The 24,955-nt window shown below is 40.2% G+C and overlaps 1 protein-coding gene across 3 annotated transcripts; it reads left to right on the top strand.

Moving 5' to 3' along the window:
• The first annotated feature begins 164 nt into the window (after positions 1-164).
• Positions 165-24,296, top strand: LOC103174915 (protein RIC-3). 3 transcript variants are annotated; one of them, XR_487406.2, is made up of 8 exons: positions 165-498; positions 10,283-10,488; positions 16,446-16,524; positions 17,014-17,107; positions 20,408-20,553; positions 21,305-21,806; positions 23,032-23,175; positions 23,425-24,296. XR_487406.2 is itself a non-coding variant. In XM_007887538.2 (7 exons), exons 1-6 carry the CDS (start codon positions 384-386, stop codon positions 21,778-21,780), a joined length of 1,116 nt encoding a protein of 371 aa, XP_007885729.1. In that variant the 5' UTR covers positions 165-383; the 3' UTR covers positions 21,781-21,806; positions 23,032-24,296. The 3 variants fall into 3 exon arrangements, 1 of the variants encoding a protein (XP_007885729.1); XR_487405.2 differs by having other exon boundaries at positions 23,032-23,191; XM_007887538.2 differs by having other exon boundaries at positions 23,032-24,296.
• The last annotated feature ends 659 nt before the right edge of the window (positions 24,297-24,955 follow it).

Genomic DNA, 24,955 nt, shown 5'->3' with positions numbered 1-24,955 from the left:
TGATAACGGTCAATCAATAATCATCAAAATATAATATTTTTAAAACATAAAACCTGCGAAAACCTTTACTAATCAGTGTCATAAGAATCAGTGTTATAATAACATCGGGCTACTGTGGGCGCTTCCGGAACTTTGGGGCTACCGACGTAGTTCAGGGCTGGTTTCCGGTCTGGTCGTCCCGCCTTCCGTCCCGGTTGCTAAGGCCGTTCCCGGGGCCTTGACTTCATGGTTCTCCCTCGGTTTCTGGTATCCTCGTTGCCTGCTTCCCCCCCCCATCCCCTCACACACACACACACACACACCGGGCTTTAGCGGATGGTTTCACTGGAAGACACAGACAGACAGACACAGACCGCACTGTCGCTTCTCCGGCCACCGAGGCCATGAACGTCTCCGCTTTCCAAAAGGTGGCCCTGGTCTCCTGTGTCGTCCTCTGTTGTTCCGTCGTCTTTCCTAAACTCTTCCTGGCCCGAGGGAAGAAGGCCGAGCCGAAGGAGGGTAAGGAACGGGAAGGGATTGTGAACGAAGGGAGGTGCGGCTTCTTGCTTTCTCCCAAAAAAACCATTTATTTTTTTATTATTTTTTTTAAAAAAAGACCATCTTCAGGTATATCTTCCTGCTCAAACCTCGTAATTTTCACTTCTAAATAATAATAATCCTTGCATTTGGTATAATAACAATCCTTGCATTTGGTATAATGATAATCTTTGCATTTGGTATAATAATAATCTTTGCATTTGGTATAATAATAATCTTTGCATTTGGTATAATGATAATCTTCGCATTTGGTATAATGACAATAATAATCTTTGCATTTGGTATAGTGCCTCATCACATCTTCCAGACGTCTCGAAGCGCTTCACAGAATACACTGTAAAGTAAATTGACTGTATATTTTTGTGGGGCAGATCTAAAGCCTTCACTTTAATTCTTCCGCCTTTCACTTTCGTCCCCCTTTTAAACATTCCTTTCGTTCATTACCCTTCTTCTTACTCATGCATTTAGGTTGCTCTCAGTTGGCCCTATTGAAATACCTGCTTCTTTAAAGCATTTGTTCATTTGTTCCCGATCAAATTCATCAAAAGTTGTTTCCCCAATAAAGTTTATTTACACAGTCTTGTTTTGTTTTTGTTTGTAACCTTATTCGTTCCCCTTCATTCCTCTTTCCAGTTCTTGCATTTTCAGGATTGTATAAACCCATTGGGTCGAATCCGCATCATTTATGGGATAAGGAGTTGGGAATGCTAGGGTAATAATGGACTGGGCCAATAGAAAAGTACGGAAATATTTGCCCAAAATTGCAAGGAAATTTGGCAGAAAATTGCGGGGGAGTGAATGATGCTATTCAGGTACATTTTACTGCCAACCTACATTTTTTCACTTTATTGATTTAAAAACTAAACATGAGGAAATAACACATATTAGATTGTTGCAAAACATATTTATTAATTTATTCTTTTAACAAAAACTGGATGACCCATTTGGGGAGGGTGGGGGGGGAACACCAGCCCGGGCCCAAAGGGCCAGGAGATCCGCCAAAAAACAATGTCCTGAGTGCAGGATTCAACACCTCCTGTATCTCAGGGCCCAACACCGCACACAGACAGACAGAGGAGACTCATAAACACACACACATATAAAGGAGACACACACGGAGACACCCTTACAAACACATGCATACACAGTAGAGTGAGACAGACACACAAAGACATACACATAGAGAGAGACACAAACACAGAGTCACACTCAAAACACATAGAGAGAGACACACACATACAGAGAGACACATAGAGAGACCCAGAATCACAACAGCAAGGTCTCTGAGTGGAGTGAAGCCCATTTCCAGAAACAGGCATGCGTGCCCGTCCACAGTTGTGGTGGGGGGTGTTGTTCTTCCCAGGTCCGCTCCTCGCCTCCTCGCAGCCCTGCCAACAGTGACGTCAGACAAACAACCAGGATTAGTGGGGCCAGAAACTCTCCAGCAGCTCCCTCCTACCTGTCCGACCTCCTCACTCCCCAATCCACCGCTCGGCGCCCTCCGCTCGACTGGCACTGGCCTCCTACTCGTCCCTCGTACTCTCCACCCCACCATTGTAGGTCGCGCTTTGAGTCACTACGCCCAGAAACTCTGGAATACTCTCCCTCAATCCCTCTGCCTTGCCTCCCTCTTTCGCCTTTTTCAAGTCCCGCCTGAAAACCTTCCTTTTCGACAATGCTTACAGCCACTTCCCCCCCCCACCCTTTGCCGGCTCGCGGTCAGGCTCCGTCACTGTTTAGCGCTCTGAGACTCTACCGTGCATGGAGGGTGCTAATGAGTGCAAGTGGTTGTAATCCTTGTGTCTTCAAGGCGTCAGAAAGTGCTTCATAGAATACACTGTAAAGCGAATTAACTGTATATTTTGTGGGTGAAACATGGCCACCAATTGCGCATAGCAGTGTCTCACACAGTTGTGGATTGAAGTGACCCAATTTATAGCGGATTCCGCAGAAAAATTACAGCCACACTTTTCTATTGGCCCAATTTCTACAAAATTGTAAAAAAAAGCCTGACTCACTCCTCAGACTTATTTAATTTTAAAAAGCCAGCGATGAAATTTAATTTCTCAACAAATTTGGTAGTTAGTAAAATGTAAAGTTCATCTTAAATTCCATTTGTATAAGTTAATTATTTTGCCTGTATGATTACTGAAATTGTATAAATGTTGTAGAATGGCATTAGAAAGCAGTTCCCAGGTTGAACCACTTTATGTCAAAAACAAATCCTGAGCTGGTAGCGTCCCTAGCGAGGAGACATGAGACTCATTTGCTAAGTCCAACTTCATTTTGACTGTTTTGTAAGTAACTCTCTTAATAACTTCCTAAAAGTAGTTCATTTGGAAATTAAGTAATCCAGCCGTGGTAGTAAATACATGATGTTGGGCTGGACTGAAAGAAAATCAGTGAACTTTAGCAATGGAGAGCTCCCCATAGCTCATTTGGTGAGTCAAGTTGTGCGAATCGAGCCAGGAGGGTCTAAGGATCAATTCCCTGTCTAAAATCAACCACTTTGCCTACAAATATAGTCACGATTCTTTGCAGAAAGATGCTCTCAAACACTTAGATGTTTCAACGTTATAGGTACTATATTAAATTGCATTACAGTATTACAATTTACATTTCATTCCCTTGAGGGGGCAGGGGAAAGTCATGTTATCAATTGATCCCAGCTGGAAAGCAAACGACTCATTTGGACAAGTTGAGTATTGTGGGAAGGATTATGCTCCACAATAGAAGCAAAAGCCTACCAACTCATGTGAAGGTCACTTGGGCATGTCAGGAATTCGGCACCTTCAAGGAGGAGGGAGAGGAGACAAAACCATCTGACAAGCCAGTGATTGATCTGGTACTTAGTGTGCTACATTCACATGGGAAGTAACCTGCAAATTGACACCCAAGTCACTTAATCCCAGTAACTGAGTAGATCTTCTGTAGTATATGCTGTATATAAAATAAACGCACACCGGTTTGTTTCACGGGATCTCTTTAATTTAGAAACCTATATGTATATTGTATATGCTCATATGCAACTGTAATGATAGCAAAAGCAGCCCAAAATATTTTTTGAAAAGAAAATTACTGCTTACCAAAGGACGACAAGTTAATGTTTATTCAGCTTTTGATTTAGTCAAACTACACCAAGTTGTTTTGTAATCCTTATCCAAGCAGTTTCTGTCGATAACAGAAGGCAAAATACTGCAGATGCTAGAAATCTGAAATAAAAACAGAAGTCACTGGGATCACTCAGCAGGATAGGCAGCATCTATGGAGAGATGAAAATGAGTAAACATTTCAGATCGATGACCTTCCATCATCTGAAATTTTAAATTACATTACAAGCTTCTCACCGAGAGTTCTATTGTTACATTTTGCATAATAATTGAATTTGACACATTTACAACCACATATTTTGAGAACACCATTGATTTAATAAAATGGTTTAAAATGTACTCTTGAAATCAGCTAGGCCATGTACTAATGTTAATACTATGTTGAAATTTCCATAAGTTTTCTTCTATGTTGAAATAAAATCAAAATTGATGTTTACAACAAAAAAAATCTAGTTGAGGCCATCAGGGTATTGATTTAAATGATCTGTACACACAGCCTATTCGTGATCGTACATAACATTGCATTCAATGATACTCAGGGCTTTAAAAAGGGTTGGGAGCAGAACCAGGCATTTTATTTTATCAGTGTGCCCCTCAGAATAACTGACTATACCATTTGCATTACTATGCTATCATAACACTCCATGTTGTTCTTGGAACCCTCCAGTTTTGATAAAACATTTATCTAACCATAGTCTGGTCAGATTGAAAAGCGTCTGTTGGCCAATGAATTTATACTGTATCTCTGGTTGCACATAAGTCAGCAAGTTATTATCATCTATAGCTCCACAGAGGAATTTAGGAACAGGAGAAGGTCATTCAGCCTACTCATTCCTCCCAGACACAGTCCATTCCATGGCACAAAGTACAGCTTCCCTTCCTAAAATAGGAGCACAAGAATTTAAATCAAATTTATCTACAGTCGAGTGCAGTCGAGCCTAAACAGAACCAAAAGCCAGACAGAGGGTAGGAATTTTCCCCCCGTCTACAGGCAATGGAAAATAGTTTTGTCGTACCAAAATAAAACCTTGATTTAGCCAGGATGCATAAGCCAACAAACCGTGATCTTAAAAAAAATTACAAGAAAAAAGCAATTTTGGAACTTACAGTTTGGGCTCTGTAGGTCAGATTAACTCATTGGCACATTGAGAGATTAGGAGGTGCAGAGCTCTATTGTAGGAGAATGTTGTGAGTACTGCTGCTACAAATCTGATTTATCAAACTATTGTACAGTATGGCTTTACTCTATGTTAAATATAAACCTGTATCTAAATGAAATCGTACAGGGATTTTTGTGTGCAGTCCGATTTTGATAAATGGGTAATATCTACGATGGAGTATTTCATTTGGTAGGTTGAATAAAGTAATTTAAAAACCATCAAAAACGTCAAACATCCTCCGACTGCAGCTGTCTCCCTTTAACCTTTGAAGGCTGCAGCAGTGCTTCTGCCACAAAATGAAAACTGCAACACAATTACAATTTTTCGTTTGATTTTTGAGATGAGTCCAACCCAAAGCATCGCTTTCTGTGGTGGTTCGGGTTTCTTTGACTCCACTGATTGGTTTGACGGGTTCCTGCTTGGACAGTGTAGAAGACTGGTGAGCAGAGCTGCTTGAGCACAAAGTGGAAGCCAAGAGTTTAATTAGCTTGTGGAACTCGAGAATGGGAGAAGTTATTGTATTCGTTGACAGATCGATCGCACAGTGGTGGTCAGGTGGGAGGGGTCGCTCTTTGAATTCAAAACATTAATGTGGGATTGTCAACACAAAATGTCAGATCACTAGCCAAATTAAATATTTTTTACCGCACTAAAGTGTGTGGGCAAGTTTTTGGATTTATGTTGTCAGCCACTGGTGGAGTGGGTCCCAACTGGACAAGGAAAAGCTCAGTCAGGCTTGTACTCAGCCTGAATTACTCAGCCAAGTAATTCAGGGAAAATAAAATCAAGTTTAAAGCAGGAAAACACACAAAAGAACTATTGAATAGCCATAGTTTGACTTAAATCAGTTGAACGTCTCGTTGAAAAGACTGCATCTGAAACAATGCAACACTCCCCAGGATTAGGTCAAGCTCGACATCTAGGCTGACGCTCAGTACAGAGCTGAGGGAGTGCTGCAATGTCAGAGATAATGTGCTCAAACTGCGGTCCTTTCTGGTGAATGTTTTTAAAGAAGTTGACTATATGTTTCATTGTGGTTTGCGGGTGCTCTTGGTGCAGATCAGTTGCTTTGCTTGACTACATAACAGTGCAACGGTGCACAGCAAGAGGAGAAAAAAAATACCTTTTTAAGAAAGATTTGCGAGTAAGAAAATTTCAAATACATTCTCTCATTTTTGAACCTTTCCATTTATGTGACTGAGCATTTAAGTGCCGAGGGTCACGCTTTGAAAACGTGTATGTGAGTATACATTTTCCAAAATGCAACATCCACAAATGGTTTTCCAATTTGGCCGACTTTAAAGTAAGAATTTATGGATGGCAATTCAGGGTTTCTGTTGCCACTTACAGAGTCATAAAATTAACCAGTCAGAAAATGAATCCAGTTTGAAGTTTGTAAGTCAAACTATTAAATATAGTATAGAGATGCCACTACAGGACATCTTTCATCAGATTATGAGCCAAATGAAAATATACTCTGCCTGATGTTTGAACCAGCAAAAAAGTCTTCATAGGAACACTAAAATGGATACATTTTCATTTGCTGTATGTTCTCTGAATAAAAGGTAGAAATATTGAGTGAGTATTCTTTCTTTCCAACATCCCATCTCCGCATTGTCACATTTGACAATTCTTGCCATTATTAAGTTAATGTGTCAGCTTGGCTCAGTAGTAGTACTCTTGTCTTGGAGACAGAACTTCGTGGGTTCATGTCCCATGTCAGGACTTGGAACCTCAATGTCCAAGATGACGCTCCAATTCAGTGCTGGAGTTGTATTGCATTGTTGGAGGTGCTGTCGTTCGGATGAGACGTTAAATGGAGGTCCCATCTGCCTGTTCAGATGGACATTAAAAATCCCATGACACTATTCGAAAAGAGAAGGGAGTCTCTCCCGGTGTCCTGGCCAACAATCCCCACAATACAATCGGTGGCTCACTCCACGGGTGTCCTCATTTTCCTTCATCTGGGAAAAGTAGGAATTTATTGCAGTAGCCACTAAAAACAATTAAGGGGTAAACTTCAGTAAGGGATGAATAGTTACACCCAACATTTAATAATCATGCTAATAATCATTTCATATTAGTGTCCTGTGTTCTGATGTACTAATTTATTTGAACAGGCAACAGTAGACTCCTGATTTGTTCTAGCAACGTGTATAAAACAGTATCCATTGGAGTGAGAGCCAATATTCCAGTTGGAGATCAGACAAGATCAACTATTTTTAAACTCAGCAATCAGCTAATACAAAAGTAGAACACATTATTGGTATGCCAGTAGATGTCACTAAGATAATATAGTGAATCCTTAATATCTTATTTACTGAGCATTTCAAAAACATCCAATAGAACATCACCTATGTGCAACCTTTGTTTGCCTTGACTTTGTAAATTGTTTATTTGTCCAGATGTCAAATGCATATGGAACCCATCTTGCTTAAGGGTATCCAAACTACTAGATTTGAGAATACCAAAATACAGATGTGGAATGGAGTGCACATGCTCCCCAGAGGGATAATGACCACTTCACTTAAAAATTATTTAATGCCACAAGGTTAGATTTCACTTTCACTAAAAGCACTATTGCTATCAGTGAACAATATCTATCAAGAGATTGAGATGTGAAACATGGCTCCCTGAATCCTTCAATAATAATCCTTGCTACAGCATTTGATACGATTGAAATATCTAAGTGCTTCAAGGCAATTAGTTTCCTGTCAAGTCCTCAGTTGGCTTATAGCTATCCGTTAGGTTTCCAATTACTTATTTACACATAACAGAATGAATTTCAAGTTTTAGTGTAGTGACTATATTAGTAGGAAAAACACAGCAGCCAATTTGTGAACAGCAGTATCCCACAAACAGCCAACTAAATGACTAATTTAACTGGAGGATTATTGACTATAACATCAGGATAACTCCCTTTTCTTTTTGGATAGTGCCATGGGTTCTTTAACATCCACTTGTATAGACAGATAAGACATTGGTTTCACATCTGATCCAAAGCAGTGCTGTCCAACCCGGTAACCACTGGCCACATATATTCCAGCTTTGAGATGTTTTGACATCATAAAGTGACAGAAGATCCATTTCAATCCCACAAATTGAAATCCCACAAGTTGATTCATTAGTGTGAAAGTGGCCATATCTGAAAACCCAAAATAGCCAAATATGGCAGAAGGCCCTGGGTTTGGAAGAACTGATCCAAAGGATGGCATCTCTAACAATGTTGTGCTGTCCCCAAACTGCATTGGTTTCAGCCTAGATCAATATGCTCATAAAGTCCCCAATGTGGACCTGAACCCGCAATGTTCTAATCCAGAGGAATGAGTACCACCAGTGAAGTCAGGCGAACATCTTCGCCTCTAGGTGCATCATAAGCCTTTTGAAGCTTTGCCCATTATGTTTTTCTCTCCAATAATAATGCTAAGAAAAAATAAGCGCAGAGCACAGAATTTAGACGATCTAGAAGCCTTGATTTAAAATGTATTTTAGGTAAGCGAGATAAAGGGAAATGACTGCAGTAATTTTGAAGATGGTGCAGTAAGCACTGTAGAACTGAAGGTGTTAAATTGAGGTTTAAGTGCAGTAATGCGATTCTGAATAAATCTTCAAACAATTAGTGTGTAGAGAGATCTTGGTTTGCATCAATCAAAATGTATAAAATTGGCTTGAAATTGGAAATAGTATTGAAACACATCAAACCTTTGAAATATGGCATTTTTAAAAGAGTTTTGTTGACTTTCGATTTTGAAAGCAGTGTTAAGTTCCTCAGTTGGCTTGCAGCTAACCAATAGTTTGCAATTACTTATTTATGCATAATAGATTGAATTGCACTGTAGAATTATTGCCTATTTTAACAGCCATAAGAAGGGTAATACCCAAGTGATGGGCAGAGTTGGCAGAGATGTAGCCAATTGTACAGAATGATTAACCTATTCACAGCTGATAAGCAAAATGCCAGAAAACTTATCAGATGCAATTTACATTATTTAAAATACTGCTCTCTCGGGTGCTTATGCAGATTAATTCTATGAATACTGAGTGACATATTATAATACTTTCACATCTGGTAATGAAAGAGTAGACAGTAGATTAACATTTGCAATAGTTATTTATACAAATGGTAACCTAGCAACCGAAGACAGTATCAGCGGAGGCTCAACAAAAATTAAGATGAGAGTCCTTTGATCCCGATGACAACAAATTGGGAAAAGATGAAGTTTTAAATTTCTACTTGTGGTAGACATTTTGCTCTTTTTACAGTTTGTACATAACGGTTATTTTTTGCACATCCGGGTTTGAAGATCCTTCAGAGGATCCAGTTAAAGATTCTGGTACTCACATACAAAGCCCTCCATGGTCTTGCCCCACCCTATCTCTGCGACCTTCTAACCCCCTACCAACCCACCCGTTCCCTCCGCTCAGCCGGCTTCAGCCTGCTCCACGTCCCCCACCCACTCGCCCCATCGTTGGCGGGAGAGCCTTCAGCCACTCTGCCCTCAACCTCTGGAATTCCATCCGCCTCGCCCCTTCCTTAGCCTCCTTCAAGTCTCACCTCAAGACCCTCCTCTTCGACCATGCCATCGGCCACCCCCTTTTCTCTCCCCTCCCTCCCCCTTGATCCCAGCTTGGGTCTGAAATGTTGTACTCTGTCCAGTGCCTTGGGACGTCCTCCCGACATGAAAGGCACTATACAAATGTAATCTTGTTATTGTTGTTGTTGAACTCACATAGTCTAAGCTGACACTCCTATGCAGTGCTGGGGGTGTGTTGCATTGTCAGAGATGAAACGTTAGACTTCCGATGAGACGTTACACTGCGATTCCATCTACCTGTTCAGGTGGATGTTAAAGATCCCATGGCACTATTCAAAAAGAGAAGGGAGTTTCTCCCAGATGTTCTGGCCAACAATCTCCCAAATAAAATGGTCATTAGTTTCTTGGCTGTTTGTGGGACATGGCTGTGTGCGGGACATTGCTGTGCGCAATTGGGCTACTGCATTCACCTACAAATATACAGTCCATTTCACAGTAAATCCTGTGAAGCGCTTTGAGAGATCCTTCCGATGTGATTAGGTGTTATACCAAATGCAAGGACTATTATAAAGTGAGCAGCAGTTTGACTGCCCCTGATGACTCTGGGTAAATGCACCATATTGGTGGTACAGATCAGGATGGTCCCAACTTCGATCCCTCCTCTGTACTTGCCTGATCTCAGGTAATTTGGGCTGGGGGCACTATATTTCACCCATTTGAGCTCATCCTTCCAGAATACCAACACTGCCATCTTTCCATTACACCATCAAGCAATTTATTACTCAGACAGGAAGGGGATATCAAAATTCAACTGAAGGCAGGCTGGCAGAATATTGCAAATATATTGACCATCTCAAATTGCACTTTGATGAAAATTAAAAATGTACTACATTCGTGGGTAGCAAAAGTTTAAATGATTCTCATCTTCTATGTTTTGCAGCTAACCCCAGTCGATTTCCTCCCACGATGCAGCGCCCAACAGGTTTTGACAGCAAATCAAGCAAGTCGGCCAATTCTCATTTCCACAATGCGGAAGCAATGGTCAAAGCCAAAGGTGTTGGAGGAGGCAATAAAAACATCATGGGCCAGATCATCCCCATTTACGGATTTGGAATATTTGTTTACATCCTATATATCCTCTTTAAGGTACTGTGGAAATTGCAATTCAGTATGTGTTTCGATTTGGATTTTTGTTTTGATGTCATAGAATGGCAGCAAGTCAATCACCCACGTTCAAAGTACAGAGTGTTAGGAAGTAAATTCAGCCTTTCGATTTGCCAGGCAGCAAGTTTCTGATATTGCAATATCTTCAAGGGCCGCTCTCGAACTATAGCCATTACATTTAACAGTAATTATTGGGAGGCATTTAAGACATCGATATGACGCTATATCAAATGCACATATTTTACTATAGAGGCATCATCTGGAAGTACATTTTCCATCTATCCTCACGGCCAAAAAGAGGTGACATGGAGAAAGGCTAAACATTTTTATAACTAGTATTTTAAGTGCATTCGTTGATGATAGAAAAAAAGTTATCAAGAGTGGCAAAAACACAAAGTTTGCCAAAAAGCGAATTTCTCTATAATACCTTTAAAACACAAAATTGTATTTGGCTGCATCTCTTCCAACAGAGAAAGAGCAGGGGAATGGAATTAGAGTAGATAATAATAATAATAATAATCCTTGCATTTGATATAGCGCATTTCACGTCAGAAGGACGTCCCAAAGCGCTTCACAGAATATACTGTAAAGTGAATTGATTGTATATTTGTAGGCGAACGCGGCAGCCAATTGCGCACAGCAATGTCCCACAAACAGTCGTCGATTGAAAATGACTAATTTATTATTGTTTTGGTTTTGGAGGGATTATTATTAGGCTCTGTGTGGAGTAAGGAAACTTGCCCAAGGTTTCGCCCTCTGCCTGGAATTGAACTCAGGTCTCTCACTTGCAAAGCGAGTGCTCTAACCACTGAGCTACAGGACTCCACGCTCCAGCAGTGGAGCTAGTCTAGCTAGCTAGATATGTTGGATGCATGGCCTTCTGTACTGTAAACTTTGATTCATTACATTCATATTAACATAATAAGATTAATCCTTGCATTTGATATAGCACTTTATCACGTCTTCAAGACTAGCTCTAATATTGAGACCATTTTGTATAAGACTATAAAAGGTAGCGTACCTATCCTCCAGTGATTCAAAAGGTGCAACAGTGAGCAGGCTTAGGGCAGATACAGAACTGGTGGGGAACAGAGGTTGACAAATTCCCTAGTTTTAAGTCTTTAGAGTTCAAACAGTACCAGTCACCTTTCATTCCTCCTGCAGCTTTGATTTGAACTGGTAAATCAAAGATGGGGAGGTGGTTGGGGGGAGTGGAAGGTCGATCATGCACCAATCGCTTAAAGTAGCAATTTCTTTGTTGGTTCTTTGTAATGAAAAATATATTACAATGTATTATGCATTTCAGAAAGACATCAGTGCACTGCAGTAAATTATTCCAAATTGTGAATTGCTGAAAAAGAGGCAATGAGATTGGATTTACTGGCAGGGAGTTCATTGTAAGGGAATGCGAGGTGCTTCAGTCTGGCTCAATGGCAGCACTTTTGCCTCTGAGCCAGAAGTTTGTAGGTTCAAGCCCCACGTTGGAACTTGGAAACATGTCATCTAAACTGACAATCCAATGCAGTGCTGGAGATGTTTTGCATTGTTGGAGGTGCCTTCCTTCAGATGAGACGTTAAACCGAGGTCCCATCTCGCTTTTCAAGCAGACGTTAAAGAACCCTTTGAGAGCTTTGAGATGTCTTGATGACGTGATAAGGCGCTACATCAAATGCAAGGATTATTATTATATAAATTGTACATTAAGGATGCTTGTACCTTCAGAGAAATTAACTAACATTTTGCATACATAAGCCAGTCAATTATTGTACAAGTCATTTATGTATGTGATATAACCCGCAGAACATCTGGCAGTAACTTGGCAACAGTTACTTTACTTTTAATTTTACGTGGAGTCCTTTATGTATGTGATATAAAGTCATTTATGTATGTGATATAACCCACAGAACATCTGGCAGTAACTTGGCAACAGTTATTTACTTTTAATTTTAATTTTACATGGAGTCCTGTAGCTCAGTGGTTAGAGCACTCGCTTTGCAAGCGAGAGACCTGAGTTCAATTCCAGGCAGAGGGCGAAACCTTGGGCAAGTTTCCTTACTCCACACAGAGCCTAATAATAATCCCTCCAAAAAACAATAATAAATTGGTCATTTTCAATCCACGACTGTTTGTGGGACATTGCTGTGCGCAATTGGCTGCTGCGTTCGCCCACAAATATACAGTCAATTCACTTTACAGTGTGTTCTGTGAAGCGCTTTGGGACGTCCTCCCGACGTGAAAAGCGCTATATCAAATGCAAGGATTATTATTATTATTATTTTAAAAAGACAACACATAGCCATCAATGAGTTAAGATCCAGCAAGGAATCCTACCTCAGTACTGTGCCATGCATTGGAGAACTGGATTTGAGAACCACTTCTACAATGGTTCTGGTTCTCATTTTAACTGGAACATTAGTTTAACATTTAATTGACCCAATTCCAGCTTGAATACGTCCACATTACAAAATGTTCTTTAGAGCTCACCCCTAGAAGTAGAAGAAATTATGAGCTTTCAAAAGGTGAAGTTTAAAATGGAATTGAAAAGCTGAAGTTGCGAGCCTCTCTTATCAACAAGTACTAAGCACTGTACTCTTTCTAAAGAAATTAACATTTGCATTCCATTGTTGTAAATGTTTAAATGAGATCTACCATTATTTCCCTCAGTGCTGAGCTTTGACATTGATTAGCTGACAACTAGCAAATCTCAAAAGGCACTGAGGTATCACTTTCTCTTCACTTAAAATCCGTTCATTGTTTTGTAGCCTTATCCTCAGTTTTTTTGCAAGTGTGATGCACTGGGCAGAATCTTTGCATTCTTCATCATCTTTTCACTGGTTCATAGTCTTTGAAAGATATATCTGTGTAGAAATCCTTTGGAGATTGCAGTTTTAGAGGACAAGTGTTCATGAAACCTGCCGTTCATAAACAGATGATCTGAGTTGATACATTGCCTCACTGCTTCCAACGACATGGATGGCCCATCAAGTAAGGTCGCAACCTTGATAGGGGCATTTACAGAGGTTTCAAAGCCTTCAATTTGTCAATGACGTCTTATTGTACTGTAGTCCAATCCAGTATCTCCTTGATTGATGATGCGTTTGGTGCAAAAGGCACTAGATGGATGGTTGTCTCGGATATCTCTGGGTGGGCTGGAGCAGTCATCTGGAATGATAGCCATCTTCCACTATTTCTGCATCAGCTGCCAGTACCAAGTTTACAGCCAGCCATTATATAGGATTGAGGTCATTCTAGGCACTGTCCTTGCCTTGGTGAGTGATAGTAAAGGTACCAATTCCCTTGGAAATAAAAGAATTTAACGATTTAATTATGAGCAGATTTCTCACCTCTTTCATGTTGCAACAAGCATTACATATGTACTAACTACTCTCACGGGCCTTCCTGTCATCTTGAACCATTGTCTACAAAGGGAGAATACAAAAAAAATCTTGAGTTAAAAAGTTTTCGGGACTACACCTATGGCCAGTATCCAGATAGAAATTGTTTCCTCCCTGGTCAGTCATACTAACAGTTCATACCCTTAACACCCATGAGTATGCAATATGATCCTAACATTTACCAAGCCATCCAATTCAGGTATGTTTTTCTCAGTCTCCCTGCAATCTTTCTAGTATAGGGAATATGAGATCATAAGCGCCTTAAGAACAAAGCCTTTTTAAAGAAAATAAATCAAGATTGGTCTTGAAGAACACTTTGTGACCCACTTGATCTCATCTTTCCAGAATACAAAGTGGCCATTAAAACTTCACATTGTTTTACATGGTAACAATTCAAGCCATCCTTGTAAGCAGATGTCCATTTCAAGTGAACTGCGTGATGTACTCTACTCACTGGTCCAAAAAGGCATTTCTGGAATTTAGTGAAGCAATACGTATCGTGTTGCACTAAACGAAAAGAAATGGATTGGATGTCAATGATTCGATTACAAGTCAGCAATCATAATAAGCAGTTTCTACCCAGCTTTGATTGCTCACATCATTGCATTCAGTTGATAGTTCCGCAAACGGGGACATTGACTGGAGATTTCAATGCAATAGTTAATTTGGAGATCTGACAGATGCCGGAGCTGTATAATTGAAGTTTAATTTCTATATCTGGGAGATAGAATAACCCACAACAGGCATGCAAAAGCTTTTCCAGCATTGTGTAATCTGTCTGAGAGAAGCAATGTGATGATTGAATTTTGTGCATCAGATACCTTTGAGCAAAGGTAAAAATAAGATCCAATACCAGGGAAGGAGGATTGATGCAAATGAAGTACGTTCAGTGTAATAACATGCCCAATCTATTTAGTCAGCCTTTGATTTAACACCTTGAAAGGAAACGGTACATAACATTCAAATATGCATCAGTATGGCTTTTATTAACTTGTGATTTAACTCGGCCAAGCTTCTCTGCAATGATAGACTAATGCTGTACTGCAGGCTGGGCGTTCCTGCAAACCTGTAGTAATTATTGTCTGTCGATCAGATTCCCATTTTTAACAGCAGCAATAAAAGAATGACATCCAGCATGTTGTGTAAGTTTGATAATTAAACACACTGTACTGAATTTGGGGGGGAGGGGAAAGTATCCTAAAGCATCAACTCCAAGGTCAAATATTAATTTGTAACACTATTTGAAACATTTCCAATAATGATTTTCTGCATTTTCCAACTGTATTCAATTAGTCTCTTACCTCAGGAAAGGTTATCATTAATGTTATATTCCATGGTGACTCGTATAGTGCAATACAACTAAAAGTAGGTCACACCATGACATGGAACTCGTTTTTATTACTAAGTATAACCAGCATGCATGTTCTAATGCTACATAAAGCCACTACAGTAAAGTATACAATGATGAAATAATGGAGATTATATTAGTGCCTATTGTGGAGTTTATGTAGTTATATACTGCCAAAAAAAAAACTGGTATTATAACAACACATGTTCAATGATGCCTCGTACCTACAGAATCTCTCTTACCATTTTATGACTCTTCACATCACAAGATCAGTCACGATAAAGAAGGTCGTCCGGCCCATCTCATCCCTCCAGAACACCCACCCTTTCATCACCCCCATCACTGCATCAGGCTGCTTTTTAAGCTAGTGCAGTGTCCTGGCCTCTACTACCTTTCCTGACAACCTGTTTCAGTCATTCATTACATTCTGCATAATGAAAAACTTCCCAGTCTCTGTCCTGAAATTGCCCTTTACAATTCTAAATTCATGTCCTCTTGTTTTACTGTCTTGATGCATTATAAACTATTGACATCAGTTTACTTTTTCCCAATCTCATTTACAATGTTATATACCTCAATGAGGTATCCTTCAGAGTTGTCTTCTCCTAAGACGGAAGAGCCCCCAGTTGTTTAATCATTGCTCAAATGTATCACATCACCCGTTTCTAAGTGGTGAGAAGAGTTTAAACAATTTTTATAATTAACATTTAGACTAAGTTATACGTACATCAAATGTCTGGCAAGTATTTAAGAGCAACATTCAAACATGTGCATTTTGGTGTGTGTATTGCATATTGTATTATAGTTATAACTTAATAGCAGTTTCACCCACTAGACAATTGGGCCATCTAGAGACCCATTCACCTCTAAAGACTCACCTTCAACCATATCTGTTTCACTGTTCATTATGCCTGAATCTTTGGAATTTCCAGGAACATATCTAGTTCCTTTTTATGAAGCCCTTTGTAGTTCCTTAGGATAAAGAGGGGAGAATATAAATCGGCAGGAGAGAGAACTCTGCTCTCCCCCAAAAAACAGTAAAACACATGTTGGGTGGCTCTCATTAACAATGTCAAAGGTTCTGCTGAAGCAAGGTTATGCTGGCAAGAGAGAGGTTTCTCTTTATCCAAAATGAAGAATTAAATTCTTCCTCCTTTGATACGTTTATACTATAATGTATACATTTTGTCTTCCAGATATCGGCCAAAGGTTCAAGTCCTCAAATGAAGAAGAAATGTGCCAGTACAAGGCCTGGAAACAAGAAGCGGAAAATTAGTACGTATCAGATAACATTCTATCTTCCTGACAGGGCAAGCCACATAAAACATTTCTAGTTTAATTTCTCATGTCTATTAAGACTTAATTTTTTTTTGAATTCCATTCAAATTCAGTGCAACCAGCCAACCTCTGCTCAAGCCAAGCGGTGGACTGTTAACTGCTGAGATGCAGTAAAGAACATGCAGTAGAGCTCAGGAGCGCACTTTTTATTAATTCCAACCCTAGATCCTTACAAGTTAAAATAAACAGAATAGGCAAGGGGGAGGGGAGAGTCAAATTGTGATATTTCTACACGTTTTTCATCCTTTGATAGAATGAGTTTAAGAATACCACAGTTTGGCCCCAAGAATCCCATTCGCTGTGTGTCTGGGGGTTTCAGCCTTGTAAGCAAGTGGTGCCTTACCATTACAAGCAGAGGCAAAGCTTTAAGCGTAACATTTAACCAGATCTGCTGGACGTGACATCTCCACACAATGTGTTTTGCAGCCGATTACGAGCTGGCTCAACTTCAAGAAAGGCTGAAAGAAACCGAAATGGCCGTGGAGAAAATCGTATCCAAAATGGGAAGCGGGTCAGATGAGTAAGAATCCATCATCCTGCTTAAAATGGTCTTTTACGAGCATTGCAAATCATTTTAAAAACATGGTGTTTTTCTGCCCTGTGTGTGCTCCTTGTAGCACACTCACTGCTGTGGGATTTAAGTGCTAATCTGCTCCGTTCGGTAAATGTGGGGAATTTGTCCCCACATGCTTATAACTCATAGATTTTTACATTATTAAACATGTAAAATTAAATTGTAGTCCTAAAACAAATGCACTAGAATGATTTACAGCACAAGCGTGCACCGGGACAAATTCATGAAATTTACTGACCAATGCTGAATAGCCCACATCAAAGCATGTGCTCTGTGGAGCGGAGTAATCTGGGATCCTAGTGCTATAGTTATTCTGCAGCTCATTCATCAGTAAAGACCTTGTGCTATTGCTAAAAGACAGTAATTGCTATGGGATTAAATGGCATCTTGAAGTATGTATCAGGGTCCACTCCCTTAACACTTGAATGCAAAGCCATGACTTAAAATGATTTGTATCTCGCTTTGGAAACTAAGAGGTTATGGTGGATAATGTTTCTGAATCTGTATAATAAATAATACTTGCATTTGATAAAACGCCTTATCACGTCATTGAGACGTCTCAAAACACTTCACAGAATATACTGTAAAGTCATGTCACTTTACCGTATATTCTGTGAAGTAAAATAACTGCATATTTTGTGGGTGAAAATGATCTGTGTCTTGCTTTGGATACAAAGGGAGCTCACAGCGGATAATATTTCTGAATGGGTTTGAAGTGTGTTTATTACTCATACATGCAGGTTGAAACACCTGATCAAACAGGAGGGTTACTGTCATATTGGAACTCCTGGCTTGCGAATATTGGATATTCCCGTTGGTCAGTTCAGAATCCCAAACCGATAAAGGCTAAAAACTTACTGACTAGAGTTTTGCTCAGCCAACGTTTTGTGGGAGTTACCCATCTTGGGATATTTGTGTGTGAAATTTAAAATCCACATTAACTCAAGAATATTAAGTCATGCTTGGGATGGTTAAAGTTTCAAAGCTCTGTTACGTCTTCTGATTAGAACTGTACTAAAATGTTGTCAGATCCAATTAAGTGTGCGGTATCATTGTAACTTAAATAGAGCATATTACCATGGGGAGCATGATAACTATCGCATCAAGCAAATAACTCATGTACAGGGTGACCAAAAAGTTAAGATACCATTACAATGTAGTTATCACAACTTTTTGGTCACCCTGTATAAGTAAATTGTGATCGAATTTGGCATTCGCCTTGTGAGTGAAGATACGTATGTATTGTATAATATTTATTATTTATTATATCCCTTTGCTGGCTAGGAGGTGGAACAATAGTACTGGTACATTTAAGCTCGGGGAAGGAAATCATTTATGAATTCCCTGGAATATGTGAAACTCAAGACCGAGATCTTCATTGAAAAAGATAAATGCTAAAAAAAGGTCATAAAATAAAACCTGAAAATGCAAGACCCATTAACAGTGCCCTCCAGTGGTGCATAATGGTTTGGGGATATAGAGTATTTCAACCAATTCTCTGTGCTGCGGTAGTGCATATAAGGTCCTCTAGTGGTCTGCTATTGCATTACTGTATCAGAAGATTTTGGTTCAGGCACATTAAATCAGATGTGCAAGTCCTAACACAATAGCCATGATGAAGGTTGCTGTTGCATTAACAGTATTTTTTTTTACTTGATATAATCCTTCCCAGTGTATATTCGAAACCTGTCGTTCACAAACTTGAACCTGTGCTTTCTTGTCCTGCTTATATGTCCCTATAAAGGTTTTCTATTGAGATGTCTCTGAAACTGATGCCCTAGGTTATCTGGTGATTCCTTATAAAATTGGGGGGGAATTAGATTGATTGACAGGCTCTGTTCTGTCTCTAGGGCCTTGACAGCTTACGCCAGTATGTAGTACTCTAGCCCTCATCAAAGCACTGTACAGCATGAGCAAGATTGTAAGATTGACACTTTAACTGATTTGGCAATGTCGTCCAGCATTGCGTTTTCTTTGTTCTATTCTTGCGGTATGTCTTGTTTAAACATAGGGAGCCGCAAATCAACCAATACGCCTAGTTCTCTCTCAACTTTCCCCCCCTCAACAAGTTCTGTCCCACGCAGAGTAGGAGCGCTCTATTTTTACTTCTAATATAATAATAATTCTTGCATTCAATATAGTGCCTTATCACATCTTCGAGACATCTCAAAGTGCTTCAGCTTCAATCTCATTTGAACTAAGCAGTGCCACCACCTGAACCCCTTGGTCAATAATGATGGTTACCAATACTAACAAATCTGTATTACAGACTACAGTGCTACAGGATAGTCAGTATAAGAGGCACAGACAGACATAATACATGAGAAGGGTACAATTATACATAGTATGGTAGGGGTTCACCCTAGTAATGGCTATCCCTCAATTGGCCTTTTGTACAAGTCTACCCATTTTAATGTAAATGCAAAGTAATTAGCACAGGTTGTTCTGTAGGTTATTAGTGTGAACAGCTGGCATCAAACATTCCTCTCATCCCTCTACCTTATGGCCCTGGGCATGTTCTTTGTTTTGCTTGCTTTCAGTGCGATGCTGACAAAGAAAGCATTTTTAGCTTCTGAAATTTTCAGAGCAACATTCGTTTCCCCATAGACCGACCTTTCATTTGATCCTGAAAAAAGGTATAAGCATTGGGCAGTCTGACTCGCTGCCTGGTGCCACAATACAGAACTGGATCTGTGTACAACAGCTTGCCTTGTTCAACCAGCGGATAGAATGTCCATCTCGTTTACAGTCTTTGTACCACATGGGGCAATTCTGTATAATCTTAAGATAAAAATCAAACTCGCTACTGAAGCAAACTGAAAGAGCACCAGTCCATTGGATTTATTCTCTGCAGGAATCATTCTCACTCCCTTTTCCTATTCACAGTGAATACATTAAAAAAACACAATTGTAATGATATATCACCCACCCCACACAACACAAAAGGGACTGAGTTCTAACATGTTAATATAACTTGTATTTATACAGCATAACATTGGGTAGCGTCTCAGCTGGCACAGCAGCTGTCTGCCTCATAATACAATAAATCCCCGAGGTAGTTGAAGTAAAGATATCACAATTGAATGACATGAACAACGTGAAAGGCACTATAATAAGCTGCACCTATAGACTAATATTTGCTCAAAATAACAATAACAATATGTTCATCTCATGGTAAGTGGTACTGACTGGGCAATGATGTTGCTGTTGATGGAATTCAGCCTTGTTTTGGGGTTTGTCTTGCAGGATGACTAATGTTACCACAGAGCAGGAACAAAAGCTTCTGCAACAGCTAAAGGAAATCACCAGGGTCATGAAAGAAGGGAAGCTCATCGACAGCTTTAGTCCCGAAACAGAGGCAGAGGAAGACCCGTACATGGAGGACTGGGAAGGTAGAGATCAATTCAAGTTTTGATAGCAGCCAAAAATGGTTTGGTTTCTTACTTCTCTTTTTTGGGGAGAAGGAAAGAGCTGATTTTAACTGCACCAGTGTTATCAATAACACAGTAAACAAAACAAAAACCATTGGCAATTTTGCCTCGGGTCTGGTGGACAGTGTTAAGTAATAAGTTCAGCAATCTCCAACTTGCTCAGTTTTCTGCACCGAGCTGATGTAATGCCGATACCTCACCACCAGATGTCACTATCCGACCCAGTTTGTAATTACCGAATTACCGTCAGTGAAGCGACCGTTTATTGTAAGCAAATCCGAATATCTAGTTGAGCTAACGACGTCCCACAAACAGCCCTTGAGATGAATGACCAATTAAGCTGGATTGTCGGCCAAGACACCACAAGAACTTCCCTGCTCTTAAATAATGTCACAGAGATCTTTTATGTCCATCTGCACAAGCAGATAAGAACTCGGGCTGGTCTTCCCCAGCACCTCGCTGGAATATCAGCCAAAATATTTCTCTCAATAGACCCGCAAATGCCCAGTTCACTTCACTTACTAAATCCATCTCTGTTACATGATCAAGGGTTCAAAAGTAACGTAAAGGAGATGTTATTTTGCTGTTCTGATGCACATAGATGTGAAAAGCGCTATATCAAATGCAAGGATTATTATTATTATTATAGATTGTCGAGCAGATTTTTTTTAAAAAAGCAAACTAGTTATATGATTCCCTTCCTTTTTCCAAGGTTATCCTGAGGAAATGTACCACACTTTTGGCAAGTCCGAATGCAGATGCCAGCAGGACATCGCCCCCGATTCCTCAGGGCCCTACCGATGCTCTGCGGAGGAGTTGGAAGACCAAGTAGAAGCAGAAGCTACTGAAGGCTTCTCAAATGAAACAGTGACAAAGCAGAGTAAAGAGAGGGAATATCAAGCAATGGGGCAGAAGAAAGGAGATTCACTGAGGCTCGGGGAGCAGAGCGATGTGCTTCAGTGCGATGAAAACAATGCTGTAGTTGAAGAATCCCAGAGTGGAAATTGCCAAGAACTCAACCAGGCCAGCAAGGACATGGATCGAATGGAGAACACTGGTCTCAGTCTCGAGGACTGCAGCGATAAGGCCCAGGAAGCATTCAGTGCGAAACTCTTTGCCAGTGAGCCACGGAGCATTGTGAAAGGTACAGATAGGCTCCGAAAACGCAACAAGAAGGTGATGGAGTAACTGGACAGAAGCTCCACCACTCAACAGTATCCTTTTAAATAATAATCCTTGCATTTGATATAGCGCCTTATCAAATCTTTGAATCATCTCAAAACGCTTCATAAAATATACTGTAAATAAATTGACTGTATATTTTGTGGGTGAAACGCAGCAGCCAATTGTGCACAGCAGTGTCCCATAATCAGTTGTAAATTGAGTGACCAAATTATTTATTTATTGAAGGAATTAATACCCCCAGAAAATCCATCCACCAATCGACTAACAACCCGATTCCTACTTACTGGTAGGTGGAGGTGTATGGAGTAAGGAAACTTGCCTAATGTTTCGCCATGCCTGGGAATCAATCCAGGTCCTCTTGCTTGCAAGGCGAGTGTTCTAACTAATACCCTACAGGACTCCAATCTTACATTAGCACCACATTATTTCACTTATTTTATTTTCAGCAAAAATACATCCGACCCCCTATGCCCTTTCCTTCCTGGAGTTGCCAACCCCTCCCATTAGTCCCTCTTTAAAGTTTTGGATATCTGTGAGCATTGATTTCCAATCAAAAGGAACACAATGCATATAATTATATGCAAGTAGTTATCCAAACGGTTAAAAAAACTAAGAGGTTTTATTTACAAGCTTATGTACAATTTTCCCTATTATAAGACATTATTTTGATGAATCACACAGTTCGTAACATGGTTCAGGCCATGTCACAAAGCTAAACCAGAAATAAACAATTTGTCATTTGTATAAATGAACCCAACTAATCATGAAACTGGATGGGTTCATCTACCCAGGGTTTACCCTACACATTTACAGGTAATAATCCCGCGCGGTAATTAAGTGGTTTCTGAATGAATACTGACAGTATTCATGGATACACATTGTGTAAATGGCCTGTGTTTGCTCAGTTAATGCATGTTACCTGCAGCTAAGTAGTGAGCGCAGACAGGTGGTTAGTCTGAGAATTTAATGTCCGTTGCCTGGGAAATGAATCGCCCACAATACCTTAGAGAGTTGTGGTATACAGGAGGTATAATAGAAAACAAGAAGAGTGGACAAAGTATCCTGAATAATGGGTTGGCCACATTCGCCAGTTACCACTCAATTTGTCATTATTGAAAGAATGGCTAGGAAGTCTCTCAGTGATTTCATTTTCAAAACCGCTCGCGAGAGCAAATGCTTTTCTAGGACAGACGCTCCACACGCATTCTTTGCCAATATTCATGTGAGACTGCAGTTTCCTAAACTTTTTACCAGCATAGATCCATCATTGTCATCATGAACTTCAGCTGCATGTGAGGCCATGGTCATCTTCCACAGCACGGCAGCATGAATCTTTCTACCAGCATCTTACCTGCTTCCATTTGTATCAAGACAACCCCAGCGATTATCCACAGCAAAGTAGGTTTGGACCGAGGTATGATGGGAAGAAGTCTTTTCAGTCCTTTTGTTCTGTAAGGATCTGTTTAGCCATCTATTGGATGGAATCTATGGGAAGCCAGATTGTCCAAGTAAAACTTGGACAATCTGTACCATGATTGACAAGGATATTGTTCGTGCCTCGTATAAACATCCATCTAGAATACACTTCTTTTCTAGGCAGTATTAAACGAGCAAGCTTAATGAAGTTCATATTGTTTTTCACCCAAGGGCTCAGAAACCCAGCCAAGATTGGCTACAGTTCATTATACATCTACCGTTGTCTCCGGAAACAAAGGTCTGTATGTAGATCTGAACTATGCAGTGAACACAAACATAGTACAAGAAAAGGCTATTTTTCCCTGTTCCTTCCACAGCTATCCCAAACACCCCTTAACATAGACATGACAGATGCACTTGCTTCAAAGATAAATCAAATAAAAAAGAAAGTTCTTCCATTTCTACATCCCCACTATTTAACTGTGGCCTTCCTTGTTCTACATAGCAACACCCCATGCCTTCCCTCATGGCCCATGTCCTTTCATGGATGAAGCAAAAGCAATTCAAACTGGTGCAACGTCATCTTTCATTATCATAGGAGAAGGCATCACAATTATATGTTGTATACATGGGTGTCTTTTGAGGAGTCCATAGTGACTGTAGTGTCAGGCCATGGCAGAGCTGCTGCTCTTCAGCTCCCACAGTCCTCCCATAGAGTAACAACAGGAGGCGGTTACTGAGAGCCAAGCTAAGCAAAGGGAATGCGACAAGGCCATTGTTGGACCTTCTGGGAGCACTCCTTTAACTGGATGTCACTTTCCAACCAATCACTGACTTCCGATGGGACACTCACCACTTTGATCATGGCATTCTGGCTTTGTGATTCACTTAAGAAATACCAACGAGAGAAAAACTAATTCCCCCCCACCCATCACCGGCCCCAATTGATGGAACACCTTGTTACGTGCTCACCTAGACTGCCTTTTGCTGCACATTACACAGCACCCATTGCAATGGAAATCACTGATCTGTTTGTCAGTCACCATCTCTGACTGTTATTTAATCCTTTGTGTATTTATTTTTGAATAAAGAATGACAAAGAATGTTTGCTATTTGCATTCTTTTATCTACTAAGTGCACTGGCCATTCCACCCAGGCTCGTTTCACTCTACTGCCTCACGTTGCATTGAGAAGCTAAATGTTTGAACTCAAGAGCTTTCTCACAAGGTACAGGTTTATCCAATAAATGACTGTTCTTTTTGAAAGTTACCGTGCAAAGAGGAGTGCTTGAACTGTGTCTGGCATCCTCGAGTCATTGAAAGGTGCTATACAAATGTAATTTTGTATTATATATTGGACATTTTAGATAGTCACGTCATTCCTCCTACCCAAGTTGTAAAGGATTTAACTTAATTTTTTAAAATTAGAAATCAGAAACAGTGCCAAGGTCCCTACATTGGGTGGTTATCATCTCTTTAACTCTTTAACTGGACAGCAGTGTGTTGCTCACTAGCTAGTTGATTGCTATCTAGCAGCCCCTGCAGGAGTTGTGAGCATGGGCAGAATTAGGCTCAGCTGCAATGCCCCGCAATTGAACATGCTTCCAACACTCGAGGTTCACACATCAATAGCTGCTTAGGTGAGGTACCCGAGGGCAACTGGTGCCTATGAAATTATGCCCTAGTGAAAGGCACTATTATTAGAATAAGAAAAAGACAATATGCAAGACCGAGTGCAGGACAACGACACAAAACTGTATGTT

The sequence above is a fragment of the Callorhinchus milii genome, unplaced genomic scaffold (genome assembly GCF_018977255.1).
Source record: "Callorhinchus milii isolate IMCB2004 unplaced genomic scaffold, IMCB_Cmil_1.0 Scaffold17, whole genome shotgun sequence".
Taxonomy (NCBI): domain Eukaryota; kingdom Metazoa; phylum Chordata; class Chondrichthyes; order Chimaeriformes; family Callorhinchidae; genus Callorhinchus; species Callorhinchus milii.
This window is presented reverse-complemented; position numbering and strand designations above follow the sequence as displayed.